Raw genomic sequence first — 18,641 nt, forward strand, 5'->3', positions numbered from 1 at the left:
CAGAAGTATGAAAAATGCACAATAATTATTACTGATTAAAAAAATAATAGTCATTCTAGCAATCAGGTTGATAAAACATGAATAATGACCATTTGAGAACTGGAGGACAATTTGGTGTTATCTACTTAAAGCATTCATTACTTAGCCCAACAATTCCATTTCTAGAAACTACCTCTCAAAAACCTAAGAACAAAAAACAAAAACTAAACTCTAGGGACACTTGGGTGGCTCAGTTGGTTAAGTGTTTGCCTTCAGCTAGGGTCATGATCCCAGAGTCCTGGAATCAAGTCCCGCATGGGGCTCCTTGCTCAGCGCGAAGCCTGTTTTTCCCTCACCCTGATTATGCTCTTGCTCTGTCTCTCTCTGTCCCTCAGACAAATAAATAAAATCTTAAAAAAAAAACCCTAAACTCTAGAAATGTGTAGCAATACCTCTAGGTAGATAATTTATTACTACATTATTTGTGAAACTGAGAATAGCCCAAACAAATGTCTGTGAATAAGATATTAATAAATTATGATATATCCTAACAATGAGATACTCTGTGACATTTGAAAAAAGCTGTTTATATTACAGATGGCAAAATGTATCTAAAATATAGAATTTTGTGAAAAAAGCAAGCTATAATGTCATTTGGATTAAAATAATTTCATCCATTTGATATTACTATGTATAGAAAAGTAGCTGAAAAAATATACACCAAACTGCTTACTGACAGGATACAGTATGATGATATGCTTTATTCTTCAAACAAGAATTTCCTGAGGAGGCTGCTATTACACATCAACCTAGTGCCTGATTTCCCTCCACACTAGCTCTGCACAGTCTGAGCTAGCCTCTGCTCCCTAGTGAGGTCTAGTGGCCGGTTTTGACCTTTAAGTATCCCAGGAAGTTAAAAGGGACCAGTTTTGACATTCAAGTACCCTAGGAAGTTAAAAGGGACCAACAAAGAATGACATTTTTAGAGGGATAATTAAGGACAAAGCTTGAGGTTACCCGGCATCATGAAATTAAGGAATACAGACTGATTAGATAAAGCCAGGAACGGACAGAGGTTAACAATTTCTCATTCACAATTTTAATATACAAAAAGACTTGCTAACAAAAGTTTTGCTGTAGTTATTTGTCAATGAGACTTCACTTGAACTGACTTCATTTGGCAGCAGAACCAGGCCCAAACTCACATTTTTTTTTTAAAGATTTTATTATTTATTTGACAGACAGAGATCACAAGTAGACAGAGAGGCAGCCAGAGAGAGAGAGGGAAGCAGGTTCCCTGCCAAACAGAGAGCACGATGGCTCAATCCCAGGACCCTGAGATCATGACCTGAGCCGAAGGCAGAGGCTTTAACCTACTGAGCCACCCAGGTTCCCCCCAAACTCACATTTTATAGGCTGTGTTCATACATTTTGCTGTATAAATATTAATGTTTCATTATAAAGTTTTATTCAAGATCATCTTTTTTAAAATGTCTATACAATTCTGAATTCTGAAACACATCTGGCCCAAAAGATTTTAGCTTAGAAATTTTGGACATGTTTTAAGAAACAAATTTATAGACTGTATTGAACATGGTGCCCACTATGGTTTTGCAATGTAGCAGCCCTGAAAATTACAATAAATATTTATGAAGGTTTTGCAATGTAGCAGCCCTGAAAATTACAATAAATATTTATGAAACAATTATTATTATTTATTCTTCCTGAACTTTTACTACTCTATTGGGTTCTGCAGAAGGTTACAAAAGATAAATAAGCTATAATGCCTAAATTCATAGAATTTTAGATTCCATCAGGGAGGTAAGAAAACCCATAAGTATAACACAGGTAATAAAAACTAAATGCAGTTTGGATTTTGAGGGTTAAAAAAAATTATCTTAATTAGAGAGACAAAAACAATGAATGTTTTTATGGGGAAGATAACATGTTAGATGGACTACTGAGAATGCATGATTTTTAAAGCAAGAATTGTAATAACAGCTGTTATAAACAAAAAGGGTCCCAGAAAACCTTGTAATTATATATAACATTTTTGTGTTCTTTTCTGGAATGATTGCTTTCATGGCATTTTCAAAGGAATTTATTCATGGTCCATACTCACCACTTGTTTATTCAATCTCATAAATCACTTTGTCACAGAAGAGAAAATAGCATTGAAAGTATTTTTTTCTGAAGAAATGATTACTATTGAGTATTATGCTACAAAAAATTAAGATTCCTTAAGATTTTATATAAAGTATATAACACCAAAGGCCATAGCAACAGTTGAGAACCAAAAGCCTAAGTTATTTACATTAAAAAATGAGCATGAAAATTTACTTCTTTACCTTGTAGGAACTAAAAAGGAAAACACAATAGGCTGGCAACTTATGTGAAATATGCACTATGTCATTTATTATATGAGGGCCATCCAACAACAAGAAGGATATTGTGTTTACCCTTTTCAAATTAGGTAGATATGGAAGATCAATAGAGTATCTTTCTAAAATTCTAAATGAGGATAAAGTTTAAAATCTAGGGAAGTAAATAGTTAGAGTCACTGTCTTAAGTATCAATTATTTCAATCAGTCCTTTAAAGAAGTGATTGATAAAAGAGTCCACGGAGTTACTTTGTTTTGCTGACAAAGATAGAGTTCTATAACTCAGATGTAATTTTGGAAAATAAAATTCATATTCTGTTCAAATGTTAAACAGCTGGATTTGAAATCTTGATCAAGTGTTCATCCTACCTTTGCACAGATATCAAAAAGGTATCAGCATTTAAAATCAAAGAACTGTTTATGATTTACTCAAGTACCTGAATAAACACTTGTTTGAGGCCTAACAGTTTCCTGTTATGATGAAATAATACTTAAAAGAAAATGTTGGCAGAGAATCCTTTGTTCAAATAAAATTTTAAGTGGGAGAAAAAAACAAATAAACATACAGAAGCAGAACTGTTCTGATTTGAAAAAGGAATGGGACTGAGTTGAGGAGTACAATTTGAAAACCAATCTCCTGGAAGAGATCATGTTTTTCTCTGAAGAATTATAAAATAATTAACATTTATTCAAATACGAAACATTCTGGAGAGAGAGCACTGAGGCACACAAAACACAGAAGTTGCAGTCAGATGCCCTAGGTTTGAAACTTGACCCTTATAGTTTGTAGTGACCTACTCATTTGTGAAAATACAGATAATAAGAGTACGTCTATCTCATAAGACTCTTAGAAGGATTAAATGACTTAATATAGTAAAGCACTTAGAACAGTGCCTGGGTCATGGTCAAGAGTAGTTAAGTGTTTTTAAATGAGTAAGCCTCTTACACAACATCAGGATATGTTAGTGGAACAAACTGCAATTATTCCAGAGTAGTCTAGATGAATACTATGATGTGTCATCCATGGTTCTGCCATAACTAGAGTTGAAGTATTCTCATGTTTACTAACTACACAACAGTTTTTCTGTTTTGTTTTTTCTTCTTCCTGATTTTGGATATGTCAAATATGGGGATTATGTACATATTCACCTTTCTAGTTTAGCACAAGCAATTTTTAAATGTAGTAAGTATCAACACATGTATCTGGAGTGAATAAATTAATGATTTAAATCATTTTAGCAGCATGAAGGAAGCTAATCATGTAGTTCACTTAGAGCTGGATAAAAATAATTACATTCTGGGAAAAAGAACAAGGCATGTATTCAAGGAGACAAACACAAAAAAAGCTTACTCAAGTTATGGTATGACAGTGATGCATTAATAAAAGGATTTTCATATTGCAAGCTGGTACAGCCACTTTGGAAAACAGTATGGAGTTTCCTCAAGATGTTAAAAATAGAGCTACCCTATGACTCAGCAATTGCACTACTAGGTATTTACCCCATATACAAATGCAGTGATCTGAAGGGGAACCTGCAACCCAATGTTTAGAGCAGCAATGTCCACAATAGCCAACCTGTGGAAAGAGCCCAGATATCTATCAACAGATGAATGGATAAAGAGAATACGGTGTGCATGTGTGTGTATGTGTGTGTACACACACACACAGACAGACACACACACAGAGCAATGGAATATTACTCAGCCATCAAAAAGGATGAAATCGTACCATTTACATCAATACGAATGGCACTGGAAGTTATTACACTGAGTGAAATAAGTCAGTGAGAGAAAGACAATTATCATATGGTTTCACTCATATGTAGAATATAAGAAATAGGGCAGAGGATCATAGGGAAAGAGAGGGAAAACTGAAAGGGAAGAGGTCAGTGAAGAAGACAAACCATGAGAGACTCTTAACTACAGAAAACAAACTGAGGGTTGCTAGAGGGAGGTCGGTGGGGAGGATGGGTAGTTGGGTGATGAGCATTAAGGAGGGCACGTGCTGTGATGAGCACTGGGTGTTATATGCAACTCATGATTAACTGAATTCTACATCTGAAACTAATGATACACTATATTTTGGCTAATTGAATTAAATAAATAAGGGAATTTTCATACTATGAAATATTATTCAATAAAGAACAAGCCAGGACTATAAATAAACATACAGAGCTTCAAGTCATTGTTGCATGAAAAAATGATGAAGGATTATTGCATATAGGATAAATTTTATATATGAACATATGAAAAAAACATTATATACACATACATACACATTAAAAACTAAGGTAGAGGTAGAGAGGCATGCTAGGGAACAGATTAGAGTTATTGATCAAAGAGGACTTAAGCCTTATTGGTAATGTTTTTCCTTTTTAAAGGAGAATGTATTATTGTGTTATTTGAGTAATTAAAGTATAATAACTCAAAGGCTGAAGCAGAAGCACTAGCTGTTAGTTTTAGCATGTATGTCTTGATTCCAATGTCTTCCCTTTCAGATTCTTGTAGTAATGTTAAGATGTAGGTTCTGAAGAGGCATTAATAATTTAACAACCCTAAGTAAGCAAATATCAAGCAGATGATCCCCAATGCAATCTTTCTACTACTTCTTTTTTGGTAAAATGGATACTTTAGTGGGTTATAATGCAAAATTGTGCTTAAAACAAGCTTACCACTCATGTTAAATATTAAACTGAGAGAACTGTAGTGTAAAGAGAAATTAATCTGAATATTTATTAATAAGGACATTTATTATTATTTATAAAGTTTAGAAGTTCAGTCCAATGAATTACTTCATGTTTATTTTTAGGATAACAGAAAAACTGCCACAAGGTAGACTCTAGTGGAGAGAAATTAAATTAAATAAGATCATTGACAAATTATCTTCTCAAGACCCCAAATTTTAATCAAAGAAATTGTGGTGGGAGAGATTATTTGATAATTCTGTGGAATACAAAATACAGAGAAAACATTATAGAGCTCCAAAGACAGAGAAAATAATTCATGAATTGGTCCATGAAAAATTTGAATGTATAATTAGAGCAGGCTTCAAAACAAGGAAAGTTCTTTGGTAAAAAGGAGCATTACATAATGGTAAAGGAGTTGATTCTCCAAGAAGTCATAACAGTCATTAAAGTGTAAGATCTAAAAACAGAGCATTAAAATATTGTGAAGCAAAAGCTGATAGAACTGCAAGGAAAAAGAGATGAATCCACTATTATAGGTGGACACTTCAACATCTCTCTATCAGAAATGGATAGATCCACCAGGCACAGAAAAATCAGTGAGGACACAGCTGAACTCAACAACATCATTCAACAGGATATCTATAAACTACTTTCAATAGCAGCAGATTACACATTTGCAAACCCACATGGAACATTCACCAAGATAAACCACATTCTAGATCATAAAACACACTTTAACAAATTTGAAGAATAGAAATTATACAATATCTGCTCTAAGACCACAATGAAATTGAACTTTAAACAGAAAGACAACTGGAGTGCACCTGACTGGCTCAGTGGGTTAAGCCTCTGCCTTCGGCTCAGGTCATGATCCCAGGGTCCTGTGATGGAGCCCCACATCAGGCTCTCTGCTCAGCAGGGAGCCTGCTTTCCCCTCTCTCTCTGCCTGCCCCTCTGCCTACTTGTGATCTCTCTCTCTCTCTGTCAAATAATTAAAATCTTAAAAAAAAAAAAAAAGGAAGACAACTGGAAAATAAAACATGTGGAGATGGAGATTTTACAACATAATTTTAATTAACACATGAGTCAAAGAAAAAAATCTTGAAAAATTAAAAAAAATTGAACTAAATAAAATGAGAATACAAATTAGCAAAGTCTGTGGTATATAGTTATGTGCAAGCAGTGCTTACAGGGAAATTTATAGCACTTATAAATATAGCATTAACTGTATATTTTAAAAAGAAGATCTAAAATTTATAACCATCAAAGCTTTCACCTTAGCAAATGAGAAAAAGAAGAGCAAATTAAGGCACTGAAAGTAGAGAAAAATAACAAAAATTAGGTCAGAAATCAATGGCATTGAAAGCAGGAAATCAGTAAAGAAAAAAAAAAAAGCTGGTTCTTTGAAAAGATCAATAAAATCAATATAAGCCTCCAGCCAGGCTAATTAAGAAGAGAGAGAATACAAATTACTAATATCAAAAATGAAAGAGGGATATCACTGCAGACCTTATAGACATTAAAAAGATAATAAAAGAATACTATGAACAACTCTATGCCCACAAATCTGATCACTGAAATGAAATGAACCAATGCCTTGAGATAAACAATCTGCCAAAACTCACACAAGAAGACATAAACAATCTGAATAGGCCTATATCTATCAATGAAATTGAACCAACAATTAATAACTTTCCAACACAGAAAGCACCATGGCCAGATGAGTTCACTCGTGAATTCTGCCAACCATTTATGGAAGAAATTATACCAGTTCACCACAATATTTTAAATAGAAACAGATGGAATGCTTCCTAATTCATTCTATGAGGCCAGCATTATCCTGATATAAAACCAAAGACAGTACCAGGAAACTACAGACTGATATTTCTCATGAACATAGATGCAAAAATCCTCAACAAAATCTTGCAAATCAAATCCAAAAAAGTTGAAAAGAAGTGTACAACATGATCAGTTGAGATTTATCTTAGGCTCATAAGATTGGTTCAATGTTTGAAAATTAATGTGTTGTATCACATCAACAAGCTAAAAAAACAACATCACATGATCATATCAATAGTTGCAGAAAAAACATTTGACAAAATCCAGTACTCACTCATGAACTAGAAATAGAAGTGAACTTACTCGACTTGATTAAAAATAATCTACAAAAAACCTACAACTGATGTCATACCCAATGGTGAGAAACTAGAAGCTTTTCCATTAGACCAGGAACAAGACAAGAGTATCTCCCTTTACCAGTCATTTTCAACACTGTTGTGGAAGTCCTACTAATGCAATAGAACAAAAAGAAGAAGTAAAATGTATTCTCATTGGGAAGAAAGAAATAAAACTATCTTTGTAGGTAATGTGATTTTCTATGTAGAAAACCCAAAAGTACTGACAAAACAACTTCTGGAGCTAATAAGCAACTATAGCAAAGCTGCAGGATATAAGGCTAATATACAAACATCAGTCATTTTCTTATATACTAACAATGAACAAATGGCATTTGAAATTTAAAACACTATCATTTATATTAGCACTCCAAAAATGAAGTACTTAAGTATAAATATAACCAGATATGTACTAGACCTACAGGAGGAAAATCACAAAATTGTAATTAATGAGGGGTGCCTGGGTGGCTCAGTTGGTTAAGCAATCACCTTTGGCTCAGGTCATGATATCAGAGTCCCGAGAGTGAGTCTCGCTTCAGATTCCCTGCTCTGCGGAGAACCTGCTTCTCCCTCTCCTCCTGCCTGCCACTCCCCCTGATTGTGCTCTCTCTCTCTCCGTGTCAAATAAATAAATAAAATCTTTAAAAAACTCTAATTAATGAAATAAAATTACTAAATAAATGGAGCAATTCTCCATGCTTGTGGATGGGAAGATTCAATATTGCCAAGACATGAGTTCTTCCCAATATGATCTACAGATTCAATACAATCCCGATTAAAACCCCAGAAAATTATTTCCTGGTTATTGACAAACAATTTAAAGCTCACATGCAGACATAAAAGATCCAGAATATTCAACACAATATTGAAGTTGGAGGACTGACATACCTGACTTCAAGACTTACTATAAATCTATAGCAATCAAAACAGTGCAATCTTGGTGAAAGAAGAGACAAATAGATCAATGTAACAGAATAGAAAGCCCTAGAAATAGACTCACGAAAATATAGTCAAACTAGCAAAGTGAATACAATGGAGCAAAAACTCTCTCTTCAACAAATAGTCCTTAAACAACTGGACATCCACATGGAACAAAGTGAATCTAAACCCAGACAGGGGAGCCTGGGTGGCTCAGTGGGTTAAAGCCTCTGCCTTCGGCTCAGGTCATGATCTCAGGGTGCTGGGATCAAGCCCCATATCGGGCTCTCTGCTTAGCAGGGAGTCTGCTTCCTCCTCTCTTTCTGCCTGCTTCTCTACTTACTTGTGATCTCTGTCTGTCAAATAAATAAATAAAATCTTAAAAAAAAAAGATAAACCCAGACATTACACTCTTCATAAACATTAACTCAAAATGGATCACAGACCTAAATATAAGATGCAAAATTATAAAGGTCCTAAAAGATAACATAGGAGCAAATCTAGATTACCTTGAGTTTCGTTAACGATTCTTTAGATACAACATCAAAGTCATGATTCATGAAAGAAAAGAATGAGAAATTGCATTTCATTAAAAGTAAATTTTTTTGCTATGCAAAAGACATTGTCAAGAGAATAAAAAGACACAGAGTGGGAGGAAATATTTGCAAAAGACATATCTAATAAAGAAATATATAAAGAATATATAAGAACACAAGAATAAGAAAACAACCAGATTAAAAAATGGGTAAAGGACCTTAATGGGCTTCTCACCAAAGATACATGGATGGCAAATAAGTACATGGAAATATGCTCCACATCATTTAATGCAAATTAAAACAATGAGATGTTACTATATACCTATTAGAATGGTCAAAATCCTGAACACAGACAATACCAAATGATAGTAAAGACGCATAGCGTCAAGAATTTTCATTCATTGCTGGTGGGAATGCAACATAGCATAGCCACTGTGGAAGACAGTTTGAGGATCTCTTACAAAATTAAACAGCTATAAAATGTAGCAATCAAACTCCTTGATATTTACCCAAAGGAAAAAAAAAGTATGTCCCCGTAAAAACCTGCTTGTGGATCATTATAGCAGCTTTCTTCGTAATTGTAAAAACTTGGAAGCGACTGAAATATATTTCAGCAGGTGAATGGATAAACTGTGCTACATACAGGCAGTGGTATATTATTCAGAACTCAAAGGGAATGAGACATCGAGCCATGAAAAGACATGGAGGAAAATTAAATGCATATAACTAAGTGAAACTGTATGGCATTCTGGAACAGGCAAAACTACAGAGAGAGTAAATAGATTACTGATTGCCAGGGATTTGGGGGCAGAGAAGAATGAGTAAATGAAACACAGGATTTTTAGGGTAGTGAAACTACTCTGTATGATACCATAACTATGGATACATTTTATTGTATATTTATTCAAACCCATAGAATGTGTAATACCGAGAGCAAACCTTAATGCAAACTATGGATTTGGGGTGATTATTTAGTGTTCATAATTGAAGTACATTCATCAATTGTAACAAAAAATGTACCACCCTAATGGAGGATGTTAATAATAGGGAAGGCTACGTCCGGGAGAGAAGTGTATGGGAAAACTCTATACCTCCCTCTTGATTTTCCTGTAAACCTAAAATTGCTCTTAAAATAATGTAATATTTAAATGAATTTGAATGTTCATTATTTCTCTTCTGGAAGGCATAGCAGGGAGAACATGCTACCAAATCAGTTTCATTTTTAGTCTCTGACACCAACTCTATTCAACTTCTGAAAGAAATATTTTATGCATAAAATATTTCATTTCTGTCCAGTTTCTTCTGTGGTCTACTTATGATGGTGTCTCTCTACACTTGATCTTAGCCAAAAGGCCGAGAAGCGATATGGTGTCTCTCTAAATCTAAAAGGTATTTCCTATCATCCCCAGCTCTGATAAAGGGGTCAATTCTCTAGTTTTCCAGGCATTGCTTAAACTATTCACTTAGCACATCTATAATTCATTGTTTAAATGCAACTGATAGAGTGTTTCTTGCCTACGCTACATTATAAACCCCACTAGGGCTGCAGTTCCATTTTACTGCTTTTTCAACTAGTACCAAGCATAATGCTTAGCATACAGAAAGTTCTCAATAAATACTTCGGTGTAAAAAATGGTCACCAGGGGTTGGGAGATAGGGGAAATAGTGAGAGGTTGCTAAAAGGGCACAAACTTTTAAGATGAATAGGTCTGAGGATATAATATATAACATGGTGACTAGTTGAAAACATTGTATTATATGACTAAAATTTGGTAAGAGAGTAAAATTTAAATATTCTTGCCAAAAAGAAAAAAAAAGATAAGTAAGTGAGGTGATGAATATGTTAATTAACTTGATAGGGGAATCCTTTTACCATATATACCAAATCCTCATGTTAAATATCTCACAGTTTTATTTGTCAATTATACCTCCACATATCTAGAATAAAAATGAAACTAATAATGTTGTATAATCACAAATCCATCCATACTTAGTTAGACAAGTGTCTTCTAAATAATGTTCCACTATATTATAATATTTCCCACCCATATTCCATCACATTTATTCACTACAAATGTTGTTACAGTAAAAAGCATCCAAAGAATAAGAGCTTAGCATCATCAGTTATGATGATTTAGAAAAAATTTACTGGATATCTAGTATATATTCATAGCACCAGTCTAGTCACAGTACATACACAGAAAAGCCAATGAGAAATCTCTTTTGCTTCTTACTACAAAGTCATGGCCTGCATTTATAGAACTGGTTGTGTCATTATGACTTCATCTCCTTGAAAGGTATTAAGGCAATTCCTGACCACTTCCTGGTTCATTCCAAGTCTTAGTAAAGTAACACAAAGGGCTAGTAAACCAATTGCTTTTGGCTAATTCTTTTTCTTAGGTTAAGAGAGGCCATCTCTTCCTACCCCAAATACTCACTTTTTGAGTGGTTTCTGACCCCTTTCCTTCTCTCTCCTCCCCTCTCCTTTTCTTTCCTGCCTCTTCTCTCTTCTCTCATACCAAGAGAAACCCAGTGTTCCTGGGTGACTCATTTACAGGCTTTATGGTCTCTCACTCTCAACTTGGAGGAGAAGTAAAGAAACTTGATCTTGGTCCTTGACTATTTTTTTTCATAGCTGTCCTAGAGGTGAAGTTAGTATCATCCATTAATTTATATCACACACTTTTAATCAATCTTCATCTTGCAATTTCCTTTAGGATTCACTTTTACCTCCTAGATGTTTTATCATTTTGCTCACATTTTTTTCTTTCAACCCACTATTGTTTTTCTTTGAAATTTAAACAGAATTTCCTCTTAAGAGAAATGTAGTATAATTGTGAGATTGTTGCACAGTTTCTGGAATCACACTACTTGGGTTTGAATCCTCACTCTACCACTTCCTAACTGTGATTAAGGAAATTTAACATCTCTGGCCCTTAGTTTCCTTATTGGTAAATTGAAAATACAATGATTATAAAGATTATAAGGATTAAAGAAATTAAAACACCCATAAAACACTTAGTCACTGGTATATAGAAAGTAGTCTAAAAAGCTATTATCATTTTTAAAAAGATTATATTTATTTATTTGAGAGAGAGAGAGAGAGGCCAAGCACAAGCAGAAGGAGTGGTGGAGAAAGAGGGAGAAACAGGTTTCCCTCTGAGCAGGGACCCAGGCATTGGGACTTGATCCCAGGATCCTGAGATCATGACCTGAGCTGAAGGCAGACACTTAATTGACTGAGCCACCCAGACACCCTGCTATTATCATTATTATCGTTGGTAAAAATATTTATGTATAAATTTTTTTTTATTTTTAAAGATTTTTATTTACTTACTTGACAGAGATCACAAGTAGGCAGAGAGAGAGGAGGAAACAGGCTCCCTGCTGATCAGAGAGCCTGATGTGGGGCTCCATCGCAGGACCCTGAGATAATGACCTGAGCCGAAGGCAGAGGCTTTAACCCACTGAGCCACCCAGGTGCCCCAAAAATATCTATATTTTTGACCACTGACTTTCAACTTCTGAACATATTGGCATACATACATATTTCTACCTTAAAGTACCCCTACTTTAGATTTCACACCTATTTCTCTCTAACTGTCAAAGTCCTTCTAATCATCTTTCTTAGTCGTGAAAATTCCCAGAAACTTTTATTATCTTAAATCACTGATTTTATCCCAACTCATTCAAACACTGGCAATTAAACTTCCTAACCTTTAATTTTAATGATTTCCAAATATAATTCTTCAAGTCCTAGTCAAATCTTAATTTTTTCACTCCTCCTTGGACATATACACTTAAAGGCCCTCCTCAATACCCAGAAATCAATAATCTTACTTTTCCTTTAAGAACAAAATGAAATTCATATTTTCCATGAAGTCTTCTCCTGTCATTAGAGAATATACACATTCCATTAACTTCCCCCTGCCTAAACACACTAATTCACAAACCATACAAATCCTAACTACTTTACAGATCTGCTTACCTATCTGAGCATTTACTGAGAATCTTTATTTTATATGCAAAAAGGCCTTACATATATATTACCTGCTCAGCTCTATCATAAGCTCCTTGACCGAAGTGACACCACTGAAACTGACAATCTGCTAAGCATTTGTTTCAAAACTTTGCATGTATTAACTCACTTAATCTTTATAACAACCCTGAGGGGTAGCTATTATTATCCTCATCTTATTTCTAAGGCAAAGAGAGATGAAATCAAGGGAAGGATATCTTTGTCACAGATCTAAATATAAGAGGTATAAAATAAGTGCTAAATAGGGACACCTGGGTGGCACAGTTGGTTAAATGGCTGCCTTTGGCTCAGGTCATGATCCCGGGGTCCTGGGATCAAGCTCTGCATTGGAGCCCCTCATCAGTTTCCTTGCTCAGTGAGGAGCCTGCTTCTCCCCTGCCTGCTGCTCCTCCTGTGTGCTTGCTCTCTCTCTCTCTCTTTCTGTGTTAAATAAAATCTTAAAAAAAATTTAAATTAAAAAAAAATGCTGAATGAATGAAATTCCTCATACAGTTTTTGTAATCTTGCTTTAATTTCACGAATGACTTATAAACCTCTACCTTGAGTTCCTTTATAAATATTGCCAAATAAAGGTACTTCATATCTACTACTCAAGACTAAAACAGGATCATGCCAACAGCAGTGGTCCTACAAATGCTTTCCAAGAGTACATTTGGGAAGACATTTTATGTGGTTCTGGATACTATTTTAATACTATAAAAACATTTGTATTTTAGTTAGGGTGCTCTTGATTCTAGATGCACAGTTTGAAGTAACTTCTGAAAATTAAGTAGCATTCATCAAATATCTACTTGTACCCACCCTCTCTGATTTATGAACATCGCAATGAAAGAGTATCTAACCTATGGTGATTAAGAATTAGTTACTAACTAGTTGTGTGCTCTTTGGAAATTCAAATTTATGTCTTTGGGACATGCTTACCTATAAAGAGATGGAGCTGGGCTAGAAAAAAACTGGCTTTCAAGCAGGGGATTCTACAGGAATCATCCACTTATAAAAATTAGACTACCCTAAGGAGGCTGTAAAAATGAAGGGAATCCTATTAATGTCAAAAGGAATGTTCAAAAAACCAGACATAAAGTTACATGGAAATAGTAACTCCAATTATGTGCTGGAGAATCTACTCTTCCACACAAAGAATGCCTACTTGTAACTACGACTAAATAATGTCAATAGGAAAGTTAGGGCCATTATCAGTTGTGTCCCATTTTCTCATTAGCCTCTTTTATATATACAAATATATATTTGTAATATATTATAATATAAAATATTATAATATATAATAATATATAATATTATAATATATGTTATACATATTTATATGCATATTTTAATATATATATTCCTTTGTGGAAAAATCATATTCTAGATAAATACAAAACAAATATCCTTTAAGAAGAATTAGTTTAAGTAGAATTATTACAAATATTACTAATAACTGGTTGGGAATCATTTTTACCAAAAAGGTATAATAGTTGTAAAGAATCACCTGTTAGGCAGCTACAAGAAGAGTGAATTTAGAATGTCTTTTAGGTCATATTCTTTTGGTGTATATTAAATATGCACATCAAACTCCTTTGAAAGTTCCCTTAAGGTAAAAATTGCTCATTCCTTCCTTTCCTACTTTTAAGTAGAAGGCTCTTGAAATTAAAAAACAAAAATAAAAACAAAACTCACAAATAGGAAACAAAAAAGCAGGTAATCAGATTTTTGGTTCCTTGTTTAGGTGTGATCTCTGCACTCCAGAGGGAACCCTAAACTCATTTCAGCTCAGTTCAAGTCCAAAATACATTATGTAAGTCAATTCAAAATCATTAGATAATTATCATTAGATAAATAGGTCATTTAGATCATTTTAAAAATATAAAGGTCTTATAGTAAAATACTTCTTCAGAAATTGTTATTGTGCTCAAATTTTTCATTTGCTTTGAACTGTTTATTCCTATCCCCTTATAAAAATATACCAAACAAAAAGAGAATTTTAAAAATTTGTTTAGAATTACCATTATTTAAGTATTACATATATACGAATGTAGAGAAAAGACAAAATTGTGTAGAAAATTTGTAACTGCATCACATATATATATGCAAACACATATAAGTACATATACATAATTTCGATGACTTTTACAGTTTTTCTTTTGATCAAAATTTTAAATTAGTACATATCACATATAATAGAAATATAAAAATACAATTACAGTGAAGTTGTTTCTTTAAAGCTAGATAGGTAATGAACAATAGCAGCATTGCCCCAAGATTAGTACAACTTGAGTCTAATATTAAAAGCCAAAGAGTATGCAATTATGTATTATAATATCTAATTGCATTCAATTTTGAGTATTATAAATGAAAGCATATTGTTAAAACATAGTCATATATTTTAAGTTATATAGAAATATCACCATTTCTTAGAAGCAAAGGGTAATTAAAATCTAAAAAAAAATAGTCTCAGCTTACAGTTAAAGCAATAATAAAGGATCAGGAGAAAGGAGCCTACCTTCCATTGCCCTTTTAAAGAAGACCTTACAGCTCCCACAGGTGAGGACACCGTAATGACAGCCCGATGCTTCATCCCCACAGATTAAACAAATCTTCTGAGGTAATGACTCAAAGCTGTACTGTGGGCTCTGGCTGGCATCTGAATCCGGCCTTGAAATGCAAAACAAAGTACTCCATTTATTTTTAGGTGCACCACTAGCTACTGAAGTTTTCTTAACAGAATTGACAGAGTGAAAGGGGATTTTCAAATAGAACTGTGTATACACACCCTCGAAAGACATGCAAATTAAACTTCCTGTACTGTTCCTGGATTCACCACATTTGCAAATTATTAATCAGTCATCAGCATCACCAACATAAAAGAATAATATATAATTTTATGTTTAGGAAAGCAAAGGTCCATTGGTTTTGTTTAAAAAAATCTTTCTACAAAACTTCTTATATAGAATAATAAATTTACTTTGACAAATGAAATGTTATTTCCTTCCTGTAGCCTGGGTAACTATAAACACGGTTTTGTTTTAAGGTTGAATGGTACTTAGCAATGCTTTTGTTTTGAGTTTTTAACACAACCCTTAATGATTGTTTACTCACACAAGTTTATGTGTTTGCCGCTTTAAAGAATTGTTCAGTATATTGACACTATTTTGCTCATTCACAGCAATAAGATTCTAAAGCGAACATTCTTAGAAATTCCACTACTCCAGTATGTAAATCACAATTTTTTGAAAACCTATGTGAGAAAAGTTGTAGCGAATCCGAAACAATAACAGAATACAGTGCACTGGCTGTGATTGGTGTTTAAATTCATAATGTAAACATATTACACATAACTTTAGCCTTGAGATACGTATGAAAATGGAGCCATTAAATGTCCCAACCCGTGAAGTTATGCTTTCAGTTCTGGCTAAGCGACTATGTAACAAGTACCACCCCTCCCGGAGGATCCGTGCCTTAAAGTCTCTTCTCCAAGAAAGACATTCCCAGTAAATGTCCTAAGAAAATAACCATTTTATAAAGCCTCCAACTTGCCGCGCTTTTTCCGCTCCACTGGGCTACCGCTCACCTAGAGTGACGCTGCACATTTTAAATCAGGGCTAGTTGCGAAATCTCGCAGATTTGAAAAGTTTAGAAAATATTTTTGAGGAGGCACGCTCCAAAAACGGCATATTATGCGCCCCCTTTGTGTCCCTAAAATAGTAAGGAGCTGAGAGAAGATAAAGGAAACCAAACTGTCCTGTGCCCCGCCCCGACCACGCATCCTCTTGAGGCCATTCGAGTGAGCAGGACCCTGAGGGCCAGAAGCTGGTGGCGACGAACTGGCTGGACTGCTATTCGCGAGACGCATAGGGCTCCCCGCGCCCCGCCCCGGGCCCTCACCTCAGGTAGTTGAGATAAGGCTGGTAGACCTGCGGCAAGCCCTCTTTGAGCACGGCGGCCTGGTAACCGAGCTGCGGGAGCCCGTTGAGGCTGAGCTGCGGGTAGAGCGCAGGGGCCACCCCCGCAGCGATAGCCGAAGCCGAGGTGGAGGCACTGTCCCGGGGCAGCAGGCACGCGCCTGCGCTTGGCGCCTTGCAGGGCGGCGGAGCAAACGGGCCCTGCTGCGGCGGCGTGCCCTCGGCTTTATACAAGATGCACTCCAGGGTCGATCCCGACGAGGACACCGAGGAGACAGAGACACTGGCGGGTGCGGCCGCCGTCACCGCCGCTTCCCCGGGTCTGGAGGATGGATCTCGAGGAGGTAGCTGCTGCAGAGCCAGCGGCAAATCCGGGAAGACGGCGGGATTAGGACCGGTCACCAGGTACTGCCGCGGAGAGCGCGCAGCTGCCTCGGTGCCTTCCTCTTCCTCCTTTATCTTCAGGGCAGGCGGCTGGAAGTCGCCGTAAAGCGGGAACCCATCATCCTTGGGCTCCGCGTCGGGTGGGTATGCACAGTCGGAGAAGTCGCCGGCAGCTACCTGTGTGGACGAACCCGAGGGCGAGCCCCGCGGCGGGGCAAATGCGCTGACAGCCGCAGCCCCGCCGTCAAAGTTCTCCCCTTCCAGCAGTTGCCGAGTGCGGGCGGCCAGGAAGGCAGAGTTGAGGGGCAGAATGGGCACGTGTATAAAATCCACCATCGTGGTGGCCAGCGGGGAGCCCCCGGGCGCCGCTAGCGCCTCCTGCTCGGTCAGGGACACCTTAGGCGCCAAGAAGCGGGAATCTTCCTTAGGAATCAGGGTGACTCCTCCTGAGGCCACCCCAGGAGAGGTGGCCGCAGCTCCTCCTGCAGCTGCCGTGCCTCCCAGAGGCCGGGATTTGCCTTTCAGAAGTGGACCCACGGAGCCCTCGGACTCAAAGCCATCCTCCTCCTCTACGTCCACCACAGCCGGCTGCGGTGCTGGTTTCACGGCGGCCCCCCGCCAAGGATGACTCCCAGAGGTCAGAGACAACAGCTGCCGGGACGGTGACAGGCCCCTGGGCAGCACTTTATGGGCAGTTGCTGTCCCGGAGCTGTCGCCAGCCTTGCTCTCTGGCCGGCTCATGAGCGGGGACAACACCCCCTGGGTGGTGGGGGCAACCCGGGGGTCTTCGGGAAGCTCGGAGCTAAACAGGCACCAAGGGCTAGTGGACTCACAGGCAGAAGGGCTGGCGTGGCTCTGCCCCGGGCCTGCGGGCTCCAGTAGCGTGTCCAAGACACTGTCCAGCAGCCCTCTGTCTTTTTCTGGGGTTCTAGAGCTGCCAGCTCCTGCACCGCTTGCGGCTTCAACTCTGGTATGCGCCGCCTTCACGTCTGACAGCGGCTGCTGATGCTGCGTCTTCCGGTCCGGGTCCTCTACCTGGCAGGGTCGAGGGAAGAGCAGCCCGTCCAAGGAGATGGGTACGGCCGAAACTACAGGCGAGGCGTCCGAGGTCTGACTCGCCTGGAAGGAGCCAGCGTCCCGACGTCCCGACAGAGCCAATCCGACCCGTGTTGGGGAAGGCGCGCCGCCCGCCAAGTGAGGAGCCTGGGAATCCTTTGCCTTGGGCTCTGTCATGACGACCTGAACTCCCCTTTTCTCCTCCCCTGTCTCGAAGGAGGAGGGTTAGGGGAAGGAGGAGGGGGTATGGGAAATGTAGGAGAAGCGGGAGGAGAAAATTATAATTGAATTTGGCTGTTCTCGGTGGGGCGGGGTGGGGGATCTCCACCTCCCGGGTCGGAATGGGGCGGCGCTGGTCAGCTACTGCCTTTGCCCTCCAACTGGTGGTCAGGGGAAGGGCGGCAGTTTAGTTCCTGAATCAGGTGGGGAGAGCAGGAGAAGGTTGTCTCTCCTAGCTGGGAGAGTTCTCCGACTTCAGTCCCAGGACCCGAGGCGCAGAATACTCACAATTCCAGCACTCGAGTGGCGGAGGCTTCGAAAGCAATTATATACGCGGCTCTCTCCGGATTTTTTCTCCGGCTTCCAAGC

The 18,641-nt window shown here is 37.6% G+C and overlaps 1 protein-coding gene across 2 annotated transcripts in view; it reads right to left on the reverse strand.

Moving 5' to 3' along the window:
- Nucleotides 1-18,230, reverse strand: part of PGR (progesterone receptor) — a gene marked incomplete at both ends in the record, with an annotated part of 96,726 nt that extends 78,496 nt beyond the window's left edge. Inside the window, 2 exons of one of the 2 annotated variants that reach the window (XM_080817076.1) lie at nucleotides 15,215-15,366; nucleotides 16,597-18,230. In XM_080817076.1, coding sequence (XP_080673202.1) covers nucleotides 15,215-15,366; nucleotides 16,597-18,230 — 1,786 coding nt within the window. The remainder of the gene's footprint in view (nucleotides 1-15,214; nucleotides 15,367-16,596) is intronic. The other variant, XM_080817077.1, reaches the window with a different exon arrangement.
- Nucleotides 18,231-18,641: the final 411 nt, after the last annotated feature.

Source organism: Martes martes (assembly GCF_963455335.1).
Source record: "Martes martes genome assembly, chromosome: 10".
Lineage (NCBI taxonomy): Eukaryota > Metazoa > Chordata > Mammalia > Carnivora > Mustelidae > Martes > Martes martes.